General features: G+C 48.3%; 1 protein-coding gene across 2 annotated transcripts in view; it reads left to right on the forward strand.

Moving 5' to 3' along the window:
- The window catches only part of Ccdc88c (coiled-coil domain containing 88C), a 126,428-nt gene that overhangs the window by 38,927 nt on the left and 64,214 nt on the right, over window positions 1–23,287 (forward strand). For both annotated transcript variants that reach the window (XM_075947472.1, XM_075947471.1), the window contains exons 4-7: window positions 6,824–6,893; window positions 19,957–20,015; window positions 20,813–20,896; window positions 22,858–22,998. In XM_075947472.1, the coding sequence (XP_075803587.1) occupies window positions 6,824–6,893; window positions 19,957–20,015; window positions 20,813–20,896; window positions 22,858–22,998 (354 nt within the window). The remainder of the gene's footprint in view (window positions 1–6,823; window positions 6,894–19,956; window positions 20,016–20,812; window positions 20,897–22,857; window positions 22,999–23,287) is intronic.

Raw genomic sequence — 23,287 nt, forward strand, 5'->3', positions numbered from 1 at the left:
TCTGTTCTGCTACAGGAGACTGTGATTTAGAGAGGGGCTGATTTGCCCTTTCTGGTGCCGCTGGCTTTTCTGGGGGCTCCCCCACCCCAGTTCTCTTCAGTCAGCTGGTGTTTGTTTCTGTTTTGTTGGAAGAGGGTTTCTGGTGACTTGGTAACTAACCTCAGACAGGCCTTAAAATTGCCTTATCCTAGAACACAGCTTGACCTAATTAGAGAAACCTGTGCTGCCATGCTTGTTCAGACCGGGCTGGTTTCAGGCCCTGGGGACCCTGGATTAATTGAAACGAGGCGGAACAGATGGATTGGGTCTATCAGCAGCGCTCCATGGCAGCCTCTTCACACTAACGCACTTCATTACCCACTGATTGTAGCAGGACTCCTGCCCCAGTCAGCGGGGGCTGTTAGGACTGGAGGCCCTTGTACAGATGGAATTACAAGCTTCTGGTCCTCTGGGTCGTGCTTTGAGCAGGTGTCATGGATAAATCAGCATTTTATGTTTCTTCACGGCAGTTAAATTAGAAAACTGTGGTCCTGGCGTAACAGGCCCCCAAAGCTCTCTGTGGCTCACAATTTTGGGGTTAAATCCCTGTTGCCCTCTCAGGGGTGGCAATGTGGGAGGCATGCTGGCCTGGCCTCAAGCTGCAGGCTGGAAATGTCATGAGGCTATAGTGAAGGTATGAAGCAAGTGTCAGTTGCAGGAGATGCCCTGGTTTGGACCGCGGAGAAACTGGTGGGGGATAATAAACTCGCTCAGCCCTGCCCCTCACTCTGGTTCCTCCCATGAAATCCCTGAGCAGCGCTACACAGCAGGTCCTGTAGACGCTGCATACTGGCAATTCCTGTCCTGGACACCACTTAGGAGTGATAGGAGAAGAGAGGGACAGGAACCTCCCGATGACTGGGTACTTATAGTAAGAATCGTGAAGAGATCAGTAAGGCCCAGGAGCCATGTTGGAAGGGCAGCTTTTGTTCCGGACAGTGTTGAAGTGTTGTTCTGAGAACTATCTTGGCCAAATACAGGTCAAAGATTTTTGAGATGTCACATGTGGAGGAACGCACATCGGTGTCACGGCGCAAATGACCCGTGTTATGCTCCCAGGTTCAGGGTCTCTGTGGGGCTCAGTTCCTGCCACGCTGGGTGGAGCCGGTGTGCAGTTCCTAGGGAAAGCTTCCAGTGGGCGTTTGTAGGCATCTGACACCAGTGGGCCTTTCCTGTGGGCTGTCACACACAGTTTGGGAATTGAGGAATGATCCTTGTTTTGCTTAGTTTGCTCCTCAGATGACCACCCTTGGGACTTTACAGTTTAGAAGGGCACAGCATGTTCAAGCCCGCATCATAGATTCACCTCGGAATGTGTTTTTTACATTTATATTCAGTATTCCACTTATGGACGTTTTCATGGAAAATTATAAAACGTTCCGAACTATTCCTTTTTTCCTCCCACTTTGAAAGAGTTCATCTTCTGCTAACAGCTACAAGCTGTGAATCTTAAGGAAATCGTGGGAGAGAGTGCCAGGGTTGAAAGCATGGGAGATAACTCTGCGGAGGGAAGCATTTGGTTTTCGGGGGTTTGGTGTCTCATCAGTATGGGAGAGAGAAGACACCCACATAAAAGAGGCTTTGTAAGGAAGTCTTAATGCAAATCTTTTAGGAATGTTTTCTGATTCGGTTTTCCCAACTGCCACCATTGGAGGCTTTTTGATGGCTGAGTGGGGAGCTGATTGACAAGTAAAATGTGGAAGTGGCAGCTGAATAAATTTAGAGAGAGAGAGAAGGTTGCATGTGATCGTGGGCACTGGTGTTTTGCCTGAGGTTTTGGGAGCTGAGAGGGCCCTGGCTCGTGTTGCAGGGCTTTGTGTGGAAGAGCTGATTGTGCGTCCTTCAGTGTGCTGTTCACTAACCTGGGGCTTGATCTGCTGCTCACCTGGAACAGTTGGTCAGCCTGGTTCTTGATCTCTCAGGCTCCTAAGCATCCTCCACAGCCCAGGCCAGAAGGCCCCTGCCACTGGGAAGCCCTTGACAGTGTTCCTTTTGCTGTGCTGTGACTATCGGCCTACTTGCCATTCTCAGGCACAGTGAGGTCTGTGTCCTGTGAATATCTGAACTCAGACTAGACCTGAAGTGTGTGTGAGTAGCTCATACAAAGCTGATGTCATGCATGTTCCTGCCTTTTAGTCTTGACTCGGAGAGTCTGGGTAGGTCAGCATGAACATTCTTTGCAGTTTTGCCATATGGACCATCCCCATCTCCTTGGCAACCGAGAGCATCACTTTCCTCCTGCTGCCTGTGCAGGGTGTTTAACTTTTTGGGATTTCCCTTGATTCAGGATTAACAGCTGCTGTGACGCCTCTTACAAAGATTAAGCGCTTAGCTTCAGCAGCTCCTATTTTCCCTTCTGGACAAACTGTCAACCTATAAGATGCAGTTTCAGGGTGCTAGAGAGATGGCTCGGCCATTAAGAGCATTAACTCTTTCGGGGGACCCCAAGTTCTTTGTGAGTTCCCCGTATATGGTGACTCACTGCCACCTCTAACTCCAATTCCAGGGGACTTGATACCCGCTTTTGGCCTCCACGGGTACCAGGTGTGCATGTGGTGCCCATACATTTATGCGGGCAAAATACTTAGACACATTTTTTAAAAAAAGTTTCACTCAGGTGGTGGTGGTTGTGGGTTGTTCTTTCCATTTCTCATGGAATCGTTGTTATTTTTTGCTTGCTTGCTTGCTTGCTTGATTGATTGATTGATTGACTTTGGAGATAGTCTCACTATGTGTAGTCTTGGTTGGCCTGGAGCTTGCTATGTAGACCAGGCTCACCTCAGACTCACAGAGCCACCTGCCTCTACCTTGGATTAGAGTGCTGGGATTAAAGATGTGCGCCACCCCTGCCTGGTTGGTTGAAATCCCTGTTCTTGATCTGGAAGTCCCACACTAACCTCCCCCACACATACATACAAAAGTAGTTTTATCCCAATCCTGCTCCTCATTTTGTTTCTTGGAGACAGTCTTATTTATAGCCTAGGCTGGCCTGAAACTCCCTTCTGAATTCTAAGCTTGCTTTAAAACTCATGGTGATCCTCCTGCCTCAACCTCCGAAATGCTAGGATTATAGGTGTACACTTCCCAAATGCTGGGCTTGTAGGTGTGCAACACCACACCTGGCTTGGATTTTGGTGTCTTGAGACGTGATTTTACTCTCTCTCTCTCCCAGGCTGGCCTTGAATTTGTGGTAATCTTCTATCTCTGTTTTCCTCTGTTTTCTGGGGTTTCTGGCAAGTGCCACCATGCCCGCCTGGTGTTCTCCTGACCCTTCTAGTACCTTACATTTCTCCCACCTTTACAGAGAAAGACTCTTCTGTTCAAATGTATGGCAAAGGCTGATAGGCCTGACTGGCTGTTGGAACCTTACAGTGAGGCTCCAGCTCTGCCTTTGCTGATGTGTAGTGCTCTGTGTAAGTACCCTTCTGGGTCTCCCCAGCCACAGGCCCCTGCCTTGTCCTGGGGTTTTAGACCTAAGCCAGCACGCCTAGTATATTCTTAACTCTTCTGGGGCATGCTGAAAACCACAGACCTTGACAGTAGCCACCTTATGCTATCCTGCCGGTCAGGGTCAAAATGGAGGGAGGCTCTGTTTGTGGTTCTGGCTTGTTCATAGTGCAGACGCAGGGACTGTCCTGAGGCCTATCAAAGCTGGTATGGCAGACCCTCCTTGGCAGGGTTGTAGCTGCTCCCCTTGGTCTCGAGCAATTGATGAGATCCTGCATTTGCTTTTGAAGCCCAGATTAGTATGGCAGAAAGGGTGCCTATTATAATATTCAGTACTCTCCTGCCTGGCTCCTCCCTGGGGCTCAGGCTGCCTCTGCAGGATGCACACACCCTCCTCTGACCCAGATTTGGGGGATTGTTTCAAGCAACTAACTGCCAGTGGGCCATTCCAGGATTGGATTTAGTCCACTTTCATTTAGGAAAATTTAGGAAGATCGGCTGCTACAGCAGATCTTAAGTCCAGGGTGGAGGGTGCAGACTCTTACCCACCCTACTCAGGGGTAGTAGGGCAGGGGTGCCCTCTGGAAGGACGGCTTGTTAAATCCAAGCCTTGGTTAAGGCTCCCTCATCCCCATGTCAGGATGTCGCTGTGGTCTTTTGGGGTGTTTGGGTCTGGGGGACTGTGGAGAGCTCAACACTGGGCTGCATTCCAGCATAGCCAGCCTTGCTCCTCACAGCCAGCCTGGGTGGGACCAGGTGTCCCAAGCAGACTGTGTCAGCTGCTTCACAGTGGCTTTCTGTTCTGAGTGCCAGGCAGAGGGGCCTCTCGTCAGCACCCTGCTCACGTCCCCAGTAGGCTGAGGCCCGTCCTGGAGGGAGGCTCCAGCCCTGCGGGAGCCCCAACACTTTGCTGGACTCTGTTGGGAGAGGTCAAAGGTGCAAGGGAACTCATGGGCCACAGAGTACCTTGTTACTCTTGGGGACCCTGTAGCTGTTTGTGGCTGTCGGAGCTTTGGGATGTGACTGGTACATCTGGGGATACAAATTACTATTTTAGTTCGTCCTAATTTTAAAAAAAGAAAAAAAAAGATATTCCTAAGTGTATTTGGAACAACTAGGGAATTGAAATCTACTTGTTTAGCTATAAATTTATTAAATCTATGTACACTTCACGTTTTTCCAAATTGCATATAAATTGGGTGATCTAAGTGTAAAATATACTGTGAATATCAAAGATCCTGTGAGAAAGAATGTAAAATGACTCAGTAATTTTTATCTTGTTTTATGATTACATTTAGATACACTGGCTTAAAAGTATTATTATGAAAATACTTACACTTTTATTTATCTTTTTAAAGTGGGCTTCTGGAGAAATTGAAATTAACTATGTATCTCAAGTTGCTTGTTATTGGCAATGCTAGCCTTTGAGCCTGCTTTTGCTGGAATGTTATGGATGCTTCGTTAAGGGAACTAGTGGTTAATGGCCTTTTAGCATTTTTATTGTTGTTGTTGTTTTGTTTTTTCATTGAATTAGGTCTTAGGAGACTCCTGGTGTTTTACAAGGAACACTTTTTAAAATCCTGTTTATAAATATTGTTTCTTTACTACTGTTTTCTTGAGACAGGGTCTTGTCGTGTAGCCCAGGGTGGTCTGGAACTCCCGGCAATTCTCATGCCACACCCTTTTGAATGCTGAAATTATTGGCATACACCACCATGACATAAACCGTTTTTTTTCTCTATTGCATAAATAGCATCTTTCTTAAGAGAAATGAGGAAGTACTGACTAAATGAATCTAAGCCTCCTGTTTCGAAAGACAGTTTTCCTAATAGTGCTTTGTAATATTTGCTTATTTTAGCACAAAAGTAAAGCTTGGAGATTTGACGGATTACTTTGAAAACGGTGAAGATAGCATTGCTTACTCTACTCACGTCATTTATAGAAGGGTGCATGAAGGTTTGAGATTTGGACAAGGTGGCGGGAAAGCCGCTAGGACTCGGAATGGTCTTGATCTCCCTGGGTAGCCTGATGCTAGGACCCCACGGAGGGAGCTGCCTAAAAGAATGGGCACGGTGTCCTAAAAGCCCCATTCTCCAGATGTGCTCTTTGGACCTGTGCTGGGAGAGTTTTGTGTGTTGTCACCGAGGTATGTTTGAGATGACAGCTATGGTCGGCAAGGTGACATGTGAGCCCAGGTACTAGATAGTCCCCACTGTCAAGTGTCTCACCTCATGCTTCTGAGATGGTTTTGAGGTGCTCAGCTGTGAGACTAGCCCACTAGGTAGTGAGTTTGTTTCTCAAATGCCAGTGGGAAGCCTGCTGAACACAGCCGCTGCCTCCCCCTCTGTGCAGCAGAGAAGTCAGACTCAGGCTGCCTCTCAGGAGAAACCCTTTTCAAAGGCACCCACTCTTTTCCACCAGTCTTCCATAAAACCGGAGTTTTCTTTTGATGTGTGCGTGTGTGCATGTGTGTCTCCCCATACATGCACATGGAGCCAGAGGTGATGTTGGATGTCTTCTTCTATCACTCCACTTATCATCTTCATCATCATCATCATTATAAAGTCAGAGTCTCTCACTGAATCTGGAGCTCACTACTAGGCTGGCCGGTGATCTCTGAAGATCCGCCTGCTGTTGCCGCCACTCCCCACCCCGGCCATGCCTCAATTTTCATTTGAGTATTGGAGCTCGGGACTTGGGTTTTTCTTTTCTGGATCCATGAAAAGCAGTTCTAAGCAGGGAGGAAGACTGGATCTGCCCAACCCCGGGGAATGACCAGGGCTGTGTGTGGCAGTGCTGCCTCCCCTGGCCAGAGCACAGCTCCTAAAAGACCCACAGATAGGAGGCCTTGTCCCACCTTCTTTCAGGGGCCTTTGTATGCAGGTCAGGAGGCAACTGTCCCCAAGGCCACCTTTTCTGACCAGGCTGAAGGTCACTCCTGTGTGGAAAAACAAATTCTCATCTAGAACTTGCTCCAAAGCCTCATCCCATGCTTAGATCCTCCGCCCTCAGCTTGTAAAGGCTCAGTAGCATCTCCATTATTTATTCCCTATTATGTTTTAACTGCACCTACTATAGGAACAAAAACAATTCTGTATAGCTTTTGAAAAGAAGTTCAGACCTAGCAAGTTTCTACATATGCAGCCTCCATTTTTATTTGATGAGCAAGACAGAATGATTACACTCTGTGTTGAATGGTTCATCCTATCATTTAGGGCCTTCACGGTTGCCCCATAGTGGCTGCACACTTCTCTAGTGACTTGATTAGCTGTGATTTACCTAATGGCTCTTTACCCTTGTCTTCTTTGACGGTGTCGTTCTCTCTTTGTCTCTATAGGAAGTTCTCCAGCAGCTGATCGTAATGAATTTGCCCAATGTTTTGATGATTGGCAAAGATCCACTGTCTGGTGAGTGCAAGCACCCCACCCCCACCTTCTGTAGTGCCTGGGCAATGCCATCGGTTTGGACAGCTGTTAGCCACAGCTCTGGCTGCCAGCTTAGAGCCAGCACAGTGAAACACATGATGGTCTTGGTGAGACTTTAGGCCAGGCATGCATTTCTTACCTTGGAGAGTGAATCCCTCCACCCTTAGATGCAAGGCAGAGATAGACGGGCCTTTGCTGTGTTCCTTCTGAGAATGTGGGTCTGAATTGTGATGGGCTCTGCAGACTCGACTCCTGTAAACACGGCACCAGATTCCAGTGTGATGGGTGCGTCCCTAGATTGGAAGCAAGCACCCTTTTGGGAGCCAGTGTCTCTCCCCTGGCCCATGTCCCTCGCTGGACTGAGAGAACCTGGTGGGCAAGGGTTCTGAGCCCCTCTGGTCTTGGACTCAGTAAGTCTGTAAAGTGGCAAATCCTCCTGACGCCTCCTAGGTGTCACAGCACAGCTCATTCCACGTGCAGGTAATTTCCAGGTGAAAAGGTCACACTTTGGCACCCAGTGTGCGCCCTGGGGTCCGAGCTCCTCCTGCTGGTTCCTCCTTGTTCTTTGGTTGCTTAGAACTCTGAAGTCCATGAGGTGTTAGGACAAGCAAGGGAACTAGGCCTGCAGGATGGGCTGAGGCCAGGGGTCCTGAGAGTCAGCAGTTTTCACGGAAGGAGCTTCCTTCTGTGGGCTGCTCCTTGGCCTCCCGGGGTCTGCCTGACCTTTCTCCTGACTGGGATAGTCCCTAAGTTGCCGTGATACTGGAGGAAAAATAAACCCAGCGACCAACCAAGGACGTGACTTCTAAAACAGCAGTTCGTTTGGTGGCACAACCTTGGAGTCGGCAGAGATATCTTTGTACAGCTTAAGTAGGTAGGACACTCCTTTTGGGCTCCAGCTGGCAATATGTCCACCTCTTTTTTTTTCTGTACACTCAAAAAAAGACATCCTTGGCACTGGTGCATAAGTGTTCAGCAGCAGCTTGACGTGGTGGCCCTTCCATGTCCACCAGGTTGCTTGGTGGCTCCTGCCTGTGAGGACCCTCCCCATTCTATCCCATCGCATCAGGAACGGGAGCATTTGGTTCCCCGTCTCTGGATTCAGCTTATGGCCCTCCAGAAAGAGGTGGAGAATGCCAGCTGTGGTCTGTCCAGCACCCCTGAACCTCAGGGACAGTTGAGTCCTGTGAGACTCGAATGGTGATGATGGGGAACTGTTGCCTTCCAGGTTGATGAGGGGCTGATGTTAACCAGCAGATAGGGGTATACCTTGTAAGGTTGGCTGTGCCAGCAAGGGCTGCCATTCTGTCTGCTTTGAGGGCACTGGAGGAGCCAGAAAACAGAACACCTGCCCCTGTACCAGCCTTTGAACACGTCTTAAAGTGTGGAAATGACAGTGTGCTTCTGGGGTGTGTCAATGTCATTCCCATTTATATAGGTGTGGAATTTATGTGTGCACACACCCTTGTCACTAGCTGATAAGCAGAACAGCTGATTGGCAGCCCAGGCTCTCTGGGGCCTGAGTTCCTGTCTGTAGTACACACTCGGCAATTGCTGAGAAAAGTGTTTGTGGTGAACGGATCAACGTAATAAACGTATTCTCCTTGCCCTGCCTGACCACCCTGTCATCTGTGCCACTTCCTCATCTTCCTGTTGCTTCCAGATCTGGACGCCTTTTGTCTCTCTTCCTCAGGGTCCCTTACCTCTATCAGAGACAGAGTGACCATGTTAGGGAAAACAAGTCCTTGTTCCTGTGTGGCACCAACTCAGAATACCCAGAGAAAAGTAGATTCTTTTTAAATTATATTGTTTATTTATTTTAGGGGGGGGGCACAGGCCCATGGGCCATGGCAGCATGTGGCTATCAAAGGACAGTTTGCAGGAGTTGGTTCTCTCCTTCCACCATATAGAGTCCAGGGATCAAACTTGGGTCATCAGGCTTGGTGATAAATGAATTTACCTGCCGAGCCATTTTGTCAGCCCAATTTAAAACCAAAACCAAAACCTGGCTTTATTTGCATATTTCATTTCTCAGATTCCCCCCAGTTTTAAGTGTATCGTTCACGCTAGTGCTTTTCCCCACAAGTGCACAGAATTGTATAACCCTCACCTCAGTCCATGGGGTAGCTGCTATTCGGTGTTTGTCAGCAGGTGAGGTGAATGGTCCCAGGGCTCCTCTGTGATAAAGAACCAATGCTCACCCGTTCCAGAGACCCTGGGTCCAGCTCTAAGAAGTGGTGAGAAGACGGCTGGAGCATTGCATATTAGAACAAAAATTGGCACTCACGCCTAAGTTCAGAGACCTAGGCAGGCCTGAATGACATGCTAGACAGGGGCCTCAGCAGGCTGCCTTTGAGGGCAAAGGTGGCCTCCCCACGACACACGGATGAGTAGGTTTGACAGGGCTCCTGAGGGGTTCTGAGAGTCAGGGGAGGGCATGGCAGGAATCATCTGCCAGCAAGAAGATGCAAACACAAATCCCAGGCGGTATTTATGGAATCGTATTTTCAGTTTTAAAAATAGATGTGTGAAGTATTTTGTGTTTCCTTTTAAACAAAGAACAGGGTTAGCATTTTAAAGAAATTGTGTAGCTGCCCTGGGGTAGAGAGAATTGGCTTTTTCACTCCCGTCTCCTGCGTCTAATAAGGGGTGCATTTGAACCTTTTTTTTCTGGCAGAGGCTCACACCATGCTGTTAATCATAGCTTTCTGCTGTTTGAGGTTACTTTTGTGTTGTTGGCACACGTACCACAATGGAATCCACTGTGACATACCCTCCTGGTGCCACCGACTGCTCTTCTCTTGCTTGCTACCTCCTCTCTCAGGCACCCATGGGGGCAGCCCATTTCAAGTCCTTGCTTGTTGAGCTTCCTCAGCAAGGCCCTCCTGGCCTCCTTTGTCCCTCACCAGCCTGTCCCATTCTTCCTGTCCTGTTTTCCCTTCTTCCCTAGCTCCCTTGAGTGGATAGTCTGTGCCTAGATCAGGGTCTGGTGTGAAATAACTGCTTGGCAAACACGCAGAGCCACGGCCTATGTGCTGGAGGCATGCCCCCATCTCTTCCTGTCTCTCCATATGCGACTCCTTTTAACAGCTTCCTACGGCTTCCTTCAGTTGTTTAACCACAGACTTGGATACATAAAAGGTCATTCGGGTGGTGGTTAATCTCTGCTCCGTAACAGCTGTCTCTTCCTTAGGCCCAAGATGGCCCACAGAGAGAGCCACACCAGCTTGCCAGCTGCATAACCATCAAGCCCATTTATTTGGTTTGCTGGTGAGAGTGCTCTGTCGAAGCCTTAGGAAGATCGACGGCCCACGTCAGCTCTGACTGTAGAATGAGGTGGGGTAGTGCATACGACACTTCTGGTTTCTCAGCCCCTAGGCCTGCCACTGTGCCCCTCCCCACACAGAAAGATGGATTGTCTGACAAGAAGCCAGAGGGTTAACAAATTAATTTCTGTGATGCTGCAAAGAACGGTCTGGAAGAGAACTTTGTTTCTTCATCCAGGGCTTGTATCCAAGCGCAGTGGTGGTTTACATACTCATAAATTGCTGATCTCATCTGCATTAGCACGAATAAAAGAGAAGGAGCCATGACGGTGCAGAGACCCTGTTGAGAGAGGGAGACATGCATGCAGCACAGAGGTCTCCTAGGTAACCATGTTTAAGCCATACATCATGCAGATGGTTATGTTTAAGGGTTTTTGACCATAGCTCCCAAGCAGGACAAGCCACTACCATTGCTATGCTCATTCTGAATGTCAATTCAGATTCGGGGGTGGGGCTGGGGGTGCTGTGAAGGGGTTGCGACCCTGTATGTGTGCTCCGTAGGGACCTGTCTGTGAATACAAGCTGCAGCTCTTGAAACCAGCTGTCAGTGGATCGGCCATTGGTCCCAAGTGTTCCTGGCGTGGCCGTTGAGAAAGGTCTCCAGCAGCAGGCGGGGCCCTTGGAGGGCTCAGAGTGTTCTGTGTATATCTTTCCTCCTTGGCCAAGTGTGGGATCCTGTGATGTCTCTGCTCCGGTTAAGGAAGCAGAGGCCTGGTTTCTGACCCTCCCAAGGAGACCCAAATGCCCTTGTGTCTTTTTTTTTCATCCTGGCTGGCTGCCTCTTGGCTGGAACCTTGCAGAAGGAGCTCAGCCCAAACCTGCTCTTCAGCCTTTGCTGTTCAGATGCTCCCTGTACTGGATCCAGGGGCCCTGGAGCCATAGAAAAGCCCTCAGTGTGTATTGAGCAGGGAGGTGAAAGAGGAAAATCCATAATGATGGGTATCCCGGCATGACAGCATGCTGCTGTGTACAGGGGGGTATAATTAATCTTACCCGAGCAAGTCAGAAGGGCTTCATGGAGGAGGTGGTGTCTGGGCAGAGCTTTGATGAACACTTAATGGAGAAGTTAAGTTGTGCTTGTTTTCTGTCATGGAACTAATACTTGAGATGAGCGATCGCCTTATACAGGGGCTGGTCTACTTTGGATCATGTTGGATGATCAGCCCTTAATTCAGTTGCTTTGGGACCTTGAAGCATATGTTGGAGCAAAACTGCCCACATGAGGGCCAGGAAGCAGAGGAAGAAATGTCCAGGGTCAAGGTGATGGAGGAAGGTCATTGGTTAATAAAGAAACTGCCTTGGCCCATTTCTTTATTAACCAATGACCTTCCTCCATCATCAAGGCATGCCCCAGTGACCTAACTTTAGACCTCGCATTAGTCCCCGTCTCTTCCGTCTCTTACCAGTCCCACTCTGTGATCACCCCTTCTACACACAGGCCATTCAGACTATAGAGGTGAAGAGGGGTGTAAGGGGTGGGAGGAGCTCGGAGGAAGGCTCTGAGGCAGCCTTACCGCCTTACCCCTCTCAGGGCTGGCCCTGAAGTTCCTGGATCCCATAGCAACCTCTCTCTGCACAGCCAACTGCAGGTACCAAGGCAAGGTGCTTGTTTCACTGGCTGCTTCCTGCAATGGCCCAGGCTCTGCTTGTCATGATTGGCCTTCTTACCTAGGTTGCTTTCCTCAGAACTGACTGCTGTGGGGTGGTGAAGCTGCTAAGAGTCTCCATGGGGCTGCTGAGCCGTTCTTGTGTCCTTTCCCCAGCCTGCCCTTGTATTTATTTCATTTATCCAGGCCTTTACTGCTAACCCTGTTTGTTTACTTATTACACTTACTTTGTGTGCACATGTGCCACGGTGTACATGTATAGCTCTGCAGATGTCGACGTTTTAGGGGTTGGTTCTCTCCTCCCCTCATGTAGGGGTCCAGGGTTTAAACTCAACTTGGTAGTCTCTTGGTCACAGGCATCTCTACCCACAAAGGTCTGGCTGACTGTAGATCATGAAAACCTTAAGTTGTTTGAACAAGGAGGGAGAAAACATAAGAATTAATGGCTAATCTTCCTTAACTTGATTAGATTGGGAACCTGAGTGTGTCTGTGAGCGGGGTTTCCAGAGAGAGTAGGGGCAGCGCCATGCTGTGGAACGAAGTCCAGGACTGAATCAAGTCTGCTGCATGAGAGCCGCCTCACTCTGCCGCCACACCTGCCCTGCCGTGAGGGGCGTATTCCTTCAAGCCGTGAGCCGAGTGCACCCTTTGTCACAGCAGTGAGAAAAATAGCTATAAAATTTTTAAAAATTCTTCCTCTTCCTGGAATTTTAATCACTCTGGTGTCTCCTGTTTGTTCAGGATAGCATCCTGATGTTCTCAGGGTCTGTTAGCTTCCTCCTGACTTCCCTGTGTCCCTTTGCCAGGCTGCAGTGCTGGCTTGGTGGCCTGGACAGTAGAAGCCCACGCCATGCCTCCTAGGAACAGATGGAGCTTGGTTTCCGCATGCCCATACCAGCACAGTAGCCCAGGGCCAGCCCTCTGGCCAGCAGGGCCTGCTTGGAAACCAAGCTTTGTTTAGTAAACTTCCTGGAGTAGTGGAGCCCAGAGAGAGCCTCAACCACCACCGCCATGGCTTCTAGAAGTTCTGCTCCACCAAGTCGGAAGAGGAGACTGAAGGACGAGATGTTGTTTGTCAAAGGTCTCTGTCTTTCCCTGATGTCTGGGCTTAGAGTGGAAGAGGAGACTGAAGGACGAGATGTTGTTTGTCAAAGGTCTCTGTCTTTCCCTGATGTCTGGGCTTAGAGTTCTCCATCTGGTGCTGGGAGGTCCCTGACTCTAATGTGTTCCTGCTGCACAGCCCCTCATCTCCTCCTGGGCAAACTGTGGATGTGTTTTCCTCTCCTATTCTTTGCTTGGTGAATTTTCTGTCAACTTCTGTGGCCCCAGGCTGGTAGGAACAGGCTGGGATGGGGAGGGTGTCCTGAGGGCTCCTGTGGTTACAAATGGCTCTGCATAACCTGGGGACACCTATCTTCTGTCCTGGGTGGTTTTACCAGGGCACTCAGAGGCATAGGACAGATTTAATATGGAAGACACTGGGATGGGGGTGTGTGGTTGGTCAGGGGCACTTGGGGCAGCTCTGCACCATTCTACACAGAAGTGTAGCTCTGTGCCTACCAAAGTCTCTAGTTGATAATGTTTGTTGAGTGACTAAATAAACACATAGGAGATTGCATGGTTTCTTTGGTGCCAAGTGGGTGTCATGTGTGATCACATTCAGTGGCTAAGAAATCTAACCAAACCGCACCCCCACCCCAGAATGTGAGCCTGCTTCCTACCCCTGGAGTGGGGCATGGATGGTACAGGTTGTCCATGTTCCCACACATGAGCAGTTTCGCGCATGATTCCACGGTGGTACCCTGGAAGGCTATTCTGACTGTCTAAATAATAGCAAATCACTGCCTTCATGTTAGGCAGAACTTCCAGGAAGGTCCCAGAGCCAACTTCTTGGGTGAGCCCCTGGATATACATGAGGACCGTTGATAATCATGTTCAAACTGTTGTTTTCACGAACGGGACAGCCCTGTAATCGTGCTTATGAAACGACCGCTTCTTAAACAGCAAGCCAGGGGAAGCAGAGGTAGTGGTCCACCCTAGCATGTAAAGTCAGGGGAGAACAGAAGGTAGAATTACTAAGACAGGCCTCTATCTATGGAAACCAACACTGTTATCTTAGCTGATCTCCTGCAACAGATAAGATCAGTGAGTGAACTGTAGGGAAACACTGGATCAGTAAGTGCTGGGCTGCTAGGGAGGAGGTAGGCAGGCTGGGGGCAGCCTGAAGCTCTGACTCAGCCTCGTCCTCCTTGTCTGTAAGATGGAGGAGATAAAGTTGTCCTTCCGGGGCTGTTTTGGGGTTAACACAATGGTAGCCATAGTACATGATACTGAGGTACAGTGATCGTGGCTGTAGCGTATCTCCACAAGCTCAGGCCGGTACTCTTGGATCTAAGCTCCCTCCCCGCAAACCCGGCTAATTTGCAGGTCCTCTGCTTGCTAAGTTAGCCATGCAGGGCTGAGATGTCTTGCTCTTCTTTGACCCTGTCCAGATCCCCAGTGCTTCCTTCCTACCTTCCTCAAGGCTGCCACTATCCGCCCCACCCTCACACCTCTGAGCTAGCCCAGCTCCACGGTACAACTGCACCGCTACTGTCCACTCCTGAGCTAGCCCTCTGAGCTAGCCCAGCTCCACGCTGCCCCTCCACCCTCACACCACGCATGAGAGCAGATGCTTTCCTCTGTTCCTGGAGCCAGGTGCTGTGTGCATCTTTCGGGTTTGTGCGTTTGTTGATCAGCATGTCTGCTGCTTTCCACGCTGCCTGGGACAAACTGGGTGACTCTAAGCAAGCTAGTGGGATTTTCTTAGACTCCACCACTGACTCAGACTCTCTGGGGTTCCCTTGACAAAACTTAAGGTTAGAGTGGGTGTCTGACTTCACTACCTGGGGTTGCTTGTGAATCATCTGGCCTAGAAAATGATATTGTTTTACTCCTAGCACCGTCTCTGTGGAAACCAGCTCCAGTAAGCTTAACCACAAAACATTCAAAATTTGAGAAACATGCTTTCTTACCTCTGGACCTTTGCAGATAGTGTTTCCTGTGCCTGGCACTGCAAACTAGAAGTTCTTTTTCTGGGTCCCCAGGGTGTGTGTGTGTGTGTGTGTGTGTGTGTGTGTGTGTGTGTGTGTGTGTGTGTGTGCGCGCGCGCGTGCGCAAGGTATGCCTGTCTATCCACCACGTGTGTATGCACATGGAGGCCAGAAGGGAGTGTCAGATCCTCAGGAACTGGAATTATGGGCAGTGGTTAGCTGCCATGTGGGTGCCGAGAACCAAATCTGTAAATCTGGGTCCAGGAGAGCAGCCAGTACTCCTAACCACTGAGCCATCTCTCCAGCCCATTAGATCTTTGAAACTTCCTTTGCTTTTCCCTAATTCTGGTGACTTCTTGAGTTAATGAGTGGCTTGGGGTAGCACGTGGGTGATGGCAGGGTGCCGAGGGAGTGCCACACTTGCTCTTTTGCTGACCTCATTGGGTTTTACTGTTGTTTATTTGAATTCTTTTTTGTGTATATGGGCATATTGTCTGCGTATATGTCTGTGCACCACTCATGTGTTGGTACCCGTGGATACCAGAAGAGGGCATTAGATCTCCTGGAAGTGGGGTTATAGACAGTTGTGAAATGCTATGGGAATCTACTCTGGGTTCTGTGGAAGAGCAGCCAGTGCTCTTAGCTGCTGATCCATTTCTGCAGCCCCTCGGTGTAGTTTTGAGCCCTCACATTTGTGCAGGGTTCTAAACCCTTTGTTGTCAGAACACTTGCTTGTGTTCTTGGCACTAGCATCAGGCCTACCCAGCACTCCCTCCACACTTAGATTTGTTTTCATTGACAATTACAGACTAGATGCACCTCACCGTGACATCTTGGTCCATTCATAGTGTGTGTTGATCAACCTAGGCCCCTTAGGTTGCCTATCACTCAAACACTGAACCCTGGTGAGACCACCCAGGTCCTCCCTATAACCTTTTGGAGTGTATGTACAGTACCGTGAGCTGTCACCACTGTCTCTAGGGCACAGAGCTTGCTCCTCCTATCTGGTGGGCCTGCACTCCTCGAGGCCACCTCTCCCTGTTGTTTTAGTCTGCTGTTCCAGTACATCGCTGGAGCTGTCTCAGTTATTCTAAAGGACGCTACAATTAGATCCTTTGGTCCTGGGCATGAATAAAGATTTTCTGCATGAGCTCGAGCTCCACAAGCATTTTCTTCCCTTGTCTCAGGTCCAGTGATAGGGGAAGGTCAGCATGAAAGGAGGGGCTATGTATCTCTCACTGTAGGGCTAGGAGCCAGCGCTTTTGTGTCTACCCAAGGGCACATAAGGGCCTCTGCCTGCCAGTAATCTGTGAAACTCAGAGGGGAAGGAGGTACTTGGTGACTGGGATGCCCAGAGCATCTCATTGGCCTGACTTGAAGCTGTTAGCTCTTGGACATAGAATTCCCCATTTTCTCTAATTAGAACCGATGTGGAAGGCTTGATTTTTATTTTTTTCTCAATGATAAGAAGGGAACATGGTAATGTGTGGATTAGAGAGAGTCTTTGGGCAAAAAGAAGGCCATCATATATGGATCCACAACACTGAACCTCATCTTCTGATGTGTCACTGAGAACAAGGAGATGGACTCGGGCCCCACCCGAGGCTGGGAGGTGCTTCGCGGTTGTAGAGGAGTGATCTCCTAGCTCCCTGTTCTGAGGCTTGACAACCATGCTAATGCCACAGAATTGAGTTCAGTGAAGTCTTGGCCAGGAATTAGCACGCGTTCACAGGTTACTGCCTGTAAGCGGAGGCTGCTTGTCCATTTCCTGGCCACTTAGACCTGAATAGTCACACAGAAACTATATTGATTACAGCACTGTTTGGCCTATAGCTTTTGCATATTTCTAGCTAACTCTTACATCTTAAATTAACCCATTTCTATTAATCTGTGAATTACTACCTGGCTGTGGCCTACTGATAAGGTTATAGCTGGTGACTGACATCTTTCTCCTTCGTCAGCTATATGGCATCTCTCTGCCTGTCTCTTCTCTATCTCTTCCAGCCTGGCTATATTCTGCCCTGCTATAGACCAAAGAAGCTTCTTTGTTAACCAATGGTAATAAAACATATTCACAGTGTATATAGGGGAATCCTACATCATCTCCCCTTTTCTATCTAAATAAAAAGGAAGGTTTTAATTTTAAGATAGTAAAATTACACATAACAAAACTGGTATCATGCAAGAATTACAGTTACAATATTTATATCTACTTTATATTTTATCATAGCTAAGAAAAATTATAACTATCTATTCTTCAACTCCATCAAAGACTCCAGAAGGATATAATATTACCTAAGGAAACAGGAAGTATATTATAAGCAACTTCCAAAACTTTAGAATTGACAGAGACATCTCACTGCCTGGAAAGTCACCCAAAGATCTTCTGTAACATTTGGGCACTCACTTCAGCCTACAGGTCCATAGTATCCAACAGACTTTTCCATGAAGCAGGAAATTTGAAAGACTGTTTCACCTCTATTGGCAGTTTCTTTCTTCTGTGTCCTGCAGAATGAATGTATGGCGGACTCTTTCATGAAATAGGAACCCTAAAGGACTGTTTCACCTTTAGGCAACTTCAGGCATTTTTTCTGTGTGTCCTGCATGTCCAGTTCATACAGCATACCATCAAGCAGTCCAGGCAAGAGCAGTTTCTTGCCCAAATGGCTAAAAAACTCCACGAGGAGCATCTTTGATGCCTATCATCCTCTTGAAGTAAATTGGTGTTGCCAGGAGCAGATGTGTCTCATTGTCATGTGAAGTCCTAAGTTCTTAAAACATTCTGCTAGTCTTTGAAAGGTTTGAAGAATACCTATTCATCTGAAATATATCTCTATAAATTTAGAAAACCTAACTAACGTGACTACAAGCTTGACTATTATAGATGACTATCTATTAACCCGTATTTCTTAGTTATACATTACATTTTTAAATCAGCTGCACAAATACAATACTTTAATCAAGAGCAGAAATATACATATAAACCCAGACCCATACCAATGCTAAGTATTCATCTCTATAGCATATCACCCTTTAAAGGTAAATAAACATTTATAAACAATCATTTGGGGAATTTGGGCATTGTTGTCTAGACTACCTTTTGCTAATTGGGGTGCTGTTAATCAGGCCTTTCATGGCGTATCCTCTGTGCTAGGTCCATCTTAGCCAGCAGTCCTGAAGCTATCATAGATGTCGGACTATCTGGGCCATTGGCCATCACCACAAGGCGGTGGCCTACCGGTAAGGTTCTGGCTGGCAGCTGGTGGTTTTCTTCTTCGACAGCTACATAGCACCTCTCTGACTCCGCCTATTCTCTTTGTCTCTATCTCTTCCAGCCTGGCTATATTCTGCCTTTCCATAGGCCAAAGCTGCTTCTTTATTAACCAATGGTAATAAAACATAGTCACCGCATATAGAGGGAAATCCTATATTAACTGCCTGTGCCCCTGTGTCTGTATCCCAGTTCCTAGGTGTGGTTTGGTCTTTTCACTTGTATCAGTTACTTTTCTCTTCATTATAAAACACCTGACAGACCGGCTTAAGGGAAGATACGTTTGTTTTGGCTCATGCACTAAGAGGATCCATCATGGTGGGAAAAGATGTGGAGTTCATGGTTGAGTGTGGAGCTGGTCCCGTCACCTCATATTCTGCTTCTGTCAGGAGAGGATGGGGATGTTGGCACTTACGGGGCTTCTTCTCTTCTCCCTTTTCTTCAGTTCAGGCACCATGGAATGGTGCCACCCGTAAAAGTGTTGGTTTTCTGTCCTCAGTTAGCCTCTCTGGAATTGGCCTCAAAGACACATACAGAAGTGTCCTAGGTGCTTCCAAATCTAGTCAAATTGACAGTGATGGTTGACATCACAAGTGTCTCCAGTTGGTATTCGGGTCCGTTTTGGTGCAGTATGATAGGGAGTCAGAAGTCTTAAGAAAATGATGCCATGTTTTTGGCAAACACGATTCTCTGTTGTATGACAGGATGTGATGAAAAAAGCAGAAACACATTTTTTTTTTTTAAAAAAAAAAAGCAAGCTTGAATGGAAACCCTATTCCCAACCCCGGCCAACTGCCTCCATCTCACAGAAGCAGGAGAGAGCCCAGGTCCTCGGGTATTGGTTAGATAATTGAGACATTCATTCAGCCTCAAGCACAGTCAAAGACATCTAAATCTGAATGAAGGACAGTTAGGGGCCTGTCCTAGTGGCAGAGTTGAGAGAGTAGCCGCCTGTATTGATCAAGAGTTGGAAAGTAGAAACTGTTACTTGATTGATTCACAGGACATGTGGAAAAGCCTGTCGTCTTTAGGACAGTTTGGCCACATGGCAAGTGTGAAAGTGAGTAAGGCTAGAGAACTAACCACAAGATGCTCTTTTCAAAACCTGACCCCTGGAAGTGGTACCATCAAAAACTAATGTGGATCCAGTGTGGGTGCTTGATTGTAATGCCCGCAGCTTGGGGTGCTGAAGAAGGGGGCAGTCACAAGGACCAGGCCAACCAAGGGTGCATAGGAAGCCTTTGTCTCAAAAAAAAAAAAAACCAAAAACAACAACAACAACAAAAAAAAAAACCCAAAAGATGACATCCATGTTTTCTGTGGTTTATATTAGAGCACTCCAGTCCGACACCAACAAAGAGGGGAGGGGATGTGAGATACATAAGCATTGGCAGCGTGAAGTTGAAGACAGCGCGTTTGCTATGCTGTCGCGCCTGCTCTATTGGAGATGCCACATAACAGGCAAAGCCGTGCACAGGAGGCTCCTGTAGTTTGCTTATAGTACATGCTAACAGTTTTTGCAGATGGGAAGGTGTGTTGATTATCATGGAGAGAGATTTTATGAGGTATTTTATTTTATGGTAAAGGGCTCAAATGGTTCCGCACAGAATTCTCATAGTTAAAATAAATAAAATAAATGAACTCTTATGTAGTGTGCATGTGTAAGTGGCTACTGGGATTTTGTTTTATTTTATTTTTGTCTTTTCTCTGATTCTCCCCTCCCCCGTGCGCCTCCTTTAAGAAAAACACATCTCCCAGGACTTGCTTAAGCAGTTGAATTTAATGACATCTCTTGCTGTTTTGACACAGGGAAGAGCATGGAGGAGATTAAGAAGGTGCTGCTGTTGGTGCTGGGCTGTGCTGTTCAGGTAGGGCCGCTCGGTGGCTGGGGAGGGTTCCGGGTGGCCAGTCTGTCATTACGGGAGTTGCTAGGAAACAATGTGGCACCGTCTGTAGTGCCAGGCATCTTGAGGTACAGACCTCCTCAGGCCAGGATAGTTGTGCTCGCTACAACTTGTGGGCAAGATCTCAGGCACCTGTTTTCCTAACTAGGTTTTACTGAGCTGCTTTCACGCTCTGTTCTTCACAATTGTCGCTCACGCTGTCCAGCTGCGGTGGCAGGGTTGAGGAACTGTGACAGAGGCCAGGAAATTGAAAACTGTCAGCATCTGGTTGGATGAAATGACACACACCCGTGATCTTAGCACTTGGGGGCTGAGGCAGGAGAACTGTGAATTTGAGGGTAACCTAGAGGACAGAGACCTTGTCTCAAACAGTGACGAGGACTGGTGCAGGTTTACTAACAAGACACTTGCCTAGCCTGTATAAAAGCCTGGGTTCTGTCCCTGGTGCCACCAAGCAAACATAGTTGCCCTCTGGCCCTTTATGGTTGGAGTGTGCTTGCCCTTGCCCCGAGTCAGGTGTGTTCCCTTTACTTGTGAAGACCTTGTATGAAGCAAGCAATTGTGTGTCCTACCTAAGCTCTCACCTGGGAGGGATCAAAGGCAAGTTTCAGAAATTAGTCTCCTGTATGTGGTCAGAGGAGCTCTATGTAGTCTTAGTCTGAGGGGGGTACAAGGTCCCCAGGCTCCTCTGGGTGTGTTGATTACCCAGGTTTTCTGTACCTGGACAAAAGCTTCCATCAACCTGTGTAAACCCTTCACAGTGTGAGAGAAAAGAGGAGTTCATTGAGAGAATCAAACAGCTGGACATCGAGACCCAGGCTGGCATTGTGGCTCACATCCAGGAGGTAAGCATGGGGGTGGGGTGGCTGTGGATCTGGGGTTATAGCAAGAGGTGACATCTCCATAGTGGAAAAGTTTGAGGACTGCATCACCGTGAATGGTGCTGCTAATTTTAGGTTTCATAACACCACAGACACATTGATTCTGTTTGGAAAGGTAGCCACCAGCAAGCTAAAATAAAATAGAGGTTTTTAAAAAAAAAAATCAACACTTCAATCAAGTCATCTTCTGCCTGCTTCTTCTTGCCTTATATGGACTCAGACTATTTTTAAGAGCTGTCAAATGGTTTAGGCTCAGAATTTGATTTATTGGCCCTGAAAATGTATTCTGGCAAATGTCATCCCGCACTGAACAGTTGATCTTTATAGAGAGTCTCCACTGCTGTCAGCGATACACAAGGAAACAAGCTGCCACCAAGTGAGATGTCAGAGCCAGCAGACCCTGAGAACACTGCCTCAGGAGGCCTCTGTGCGGTCACTGCCATGGGGAAGGACAAGGCAGACCTTCCTGTTCCTCTGTCTAAGGTTGACTGAGATGGTGTCAGCCAAAAAGGTGGCTTCATGTGTGGCAGATGTTCACCGGGGATGTCCTGGTGCTCAGTGCTTTGTTTGGGCTCAGCGCACGCTCTAATTAGACAAGGTAGATAAATGCAGAACTGGGAATATGCAAGAGCCATTGTGCAATGAAAAGAGGCACCGGGCACAGGGCTTTCCTGGTAGGTGCTGGCGACATGTCTGTGGCTGGATACCTGGCTCCCACGGTGGCTGGGGCACTGCAGGGTTCAGGGTTGGCATGCAGTAGGAGGAGGCCCAGCAAAGCTGACATAGGAGAAAGTGTTTAATAAATATTCTCACCCATTACTGTGCTCCTTTGAGTTTAAGAAGTAGTCTGCCTTTCAGTTTCCTTGTGGGTATTGTGTTTTGCAAATATGTATGTCTAGGGACAGACTTAGGTCATTGAAATTTGTGAGTTCTTTGCCACTCACTGCCCTTCCTGCCCAGACTGCAGGATATTAAAAAAAAGAAAAAGAAATATACAACCAAAGATGCCTGTGTAAACTAGCAAATTTGACAGCTAGCATAGGAATTCACTGGGTGCCTCCTAAAAGCTCCCATGCTCAGGATCTGCTATGGAACTGCTTGTTAGACTCAAGGGAGGGGGAGAATGGGCCTGAAGTTAAAAAACTGAGGTGACCACGTGCCACGGGCTTGGAGACCCTGCAGCCATTCACAGTGACATTGAGACTCAAGGTTTTCCCAGCCCTGGCCTAGATCAGGTTGGGGACTTACTTCAGATCCTGACTGCAAGATACCATGGGGTAAGATTTCTCCTCGTTCAGACATCTGAGTGCTTCCGCCGTAGACACCTCTTTTCCTGGTTTTGCCGTCCCCTTGAGACCCGTCCGTTATGCTATCTCTCTCCCAACAATGAGAGGGTAGCAGCTCAGTGGATCCTCAGCTCTCTGCGCAGGAGAGTGGTAAAGCCAGGCTGCCCTCTGTGGTCTGTGGGAATGAGGCTCGGACCTCAAGATCGCCTAAGACTGTAAATAGCTCCCCCGAAGAAACCAAGATTGCTATGTACGCACGATTCTGAACTAAGAGGCTTAACATTTTTGTTCTATTTGCATTAGATTTTATTTTAAGAAATAAGCTAAGAGCTGTTCCTCATCCACGCACTGAAAACTCACCTTCTCGGTGTTGTGAGTTCGTGCAGCTTACAGCATCCCAGAGAATGAGTATCTTGTCATCCAAGGACAGGACTTAAGGAGCCCCCTCTGTTGGGCATGGGAAATTTATCAGTGAGGGCTTAATCACGTCTGGGGAGTAAATTGCTGTTCCTGATGTGGGAATGAGGTGTAGAGTGGGCCCTGGGCTCTGCCTGGGTCACACCCCACATGGCCCTGGGCATTCAGGAATACCAGGACCACGCATAGCAGCCTCTGCAATCCTAGGCCGTGTTCCCACAGGTGACCCACAACCAGGAGAATGTGTTTGACCTGCAGTGGCTGGAGTTGCCAGACGTGGCCCCCGAGGAGCTGGAGGCCCTCTCCAGAAACATGGTGTTCCACCTCCGCAGACTCATCGACGAACGGGACGAGTGCACCGAGGTGTGCTTGTGGAACAGCTGTGGCTGGCAGTGTGGGTCCCTGAGGCGGCCTTTCTCCTTCTGCTTCCCTCTCTGTCTCTGGTCCGAATTCCTCCCAGCCTGCTGGTCAGGGTCTCTAGGGTGGGATGTCAGTATTCCCCCAGGGTATAGCCCCTGTGGTGAATAGCCTCAGCAGAGATGCCCACAGGAAGACAGAGGCTGACCAGGGTTCCTAACACGGGTGGGTTCTGCTCCTGCTCTCTGTAAACATGTAGCATCTTCTCCCTCCTGATTCTCAGTCTTTTGTCTCA

The sequence above is a fragment of the Microtus pennsylvanicus genome, chromosome 14 (genome assembly GCF_037038515.1).
Source record: "Microtus pennsylvanicus isolate mMicPen1 chromosome 14, mMicPen1.hap1, whole genome shotgun sequence".
Taxonomy (NCBI): Eukaryota; Metazoa; Chordata; class Mammalia; order Rodentia; family Cricetidae; genus Microtus; species Microtus pennsylvanicus.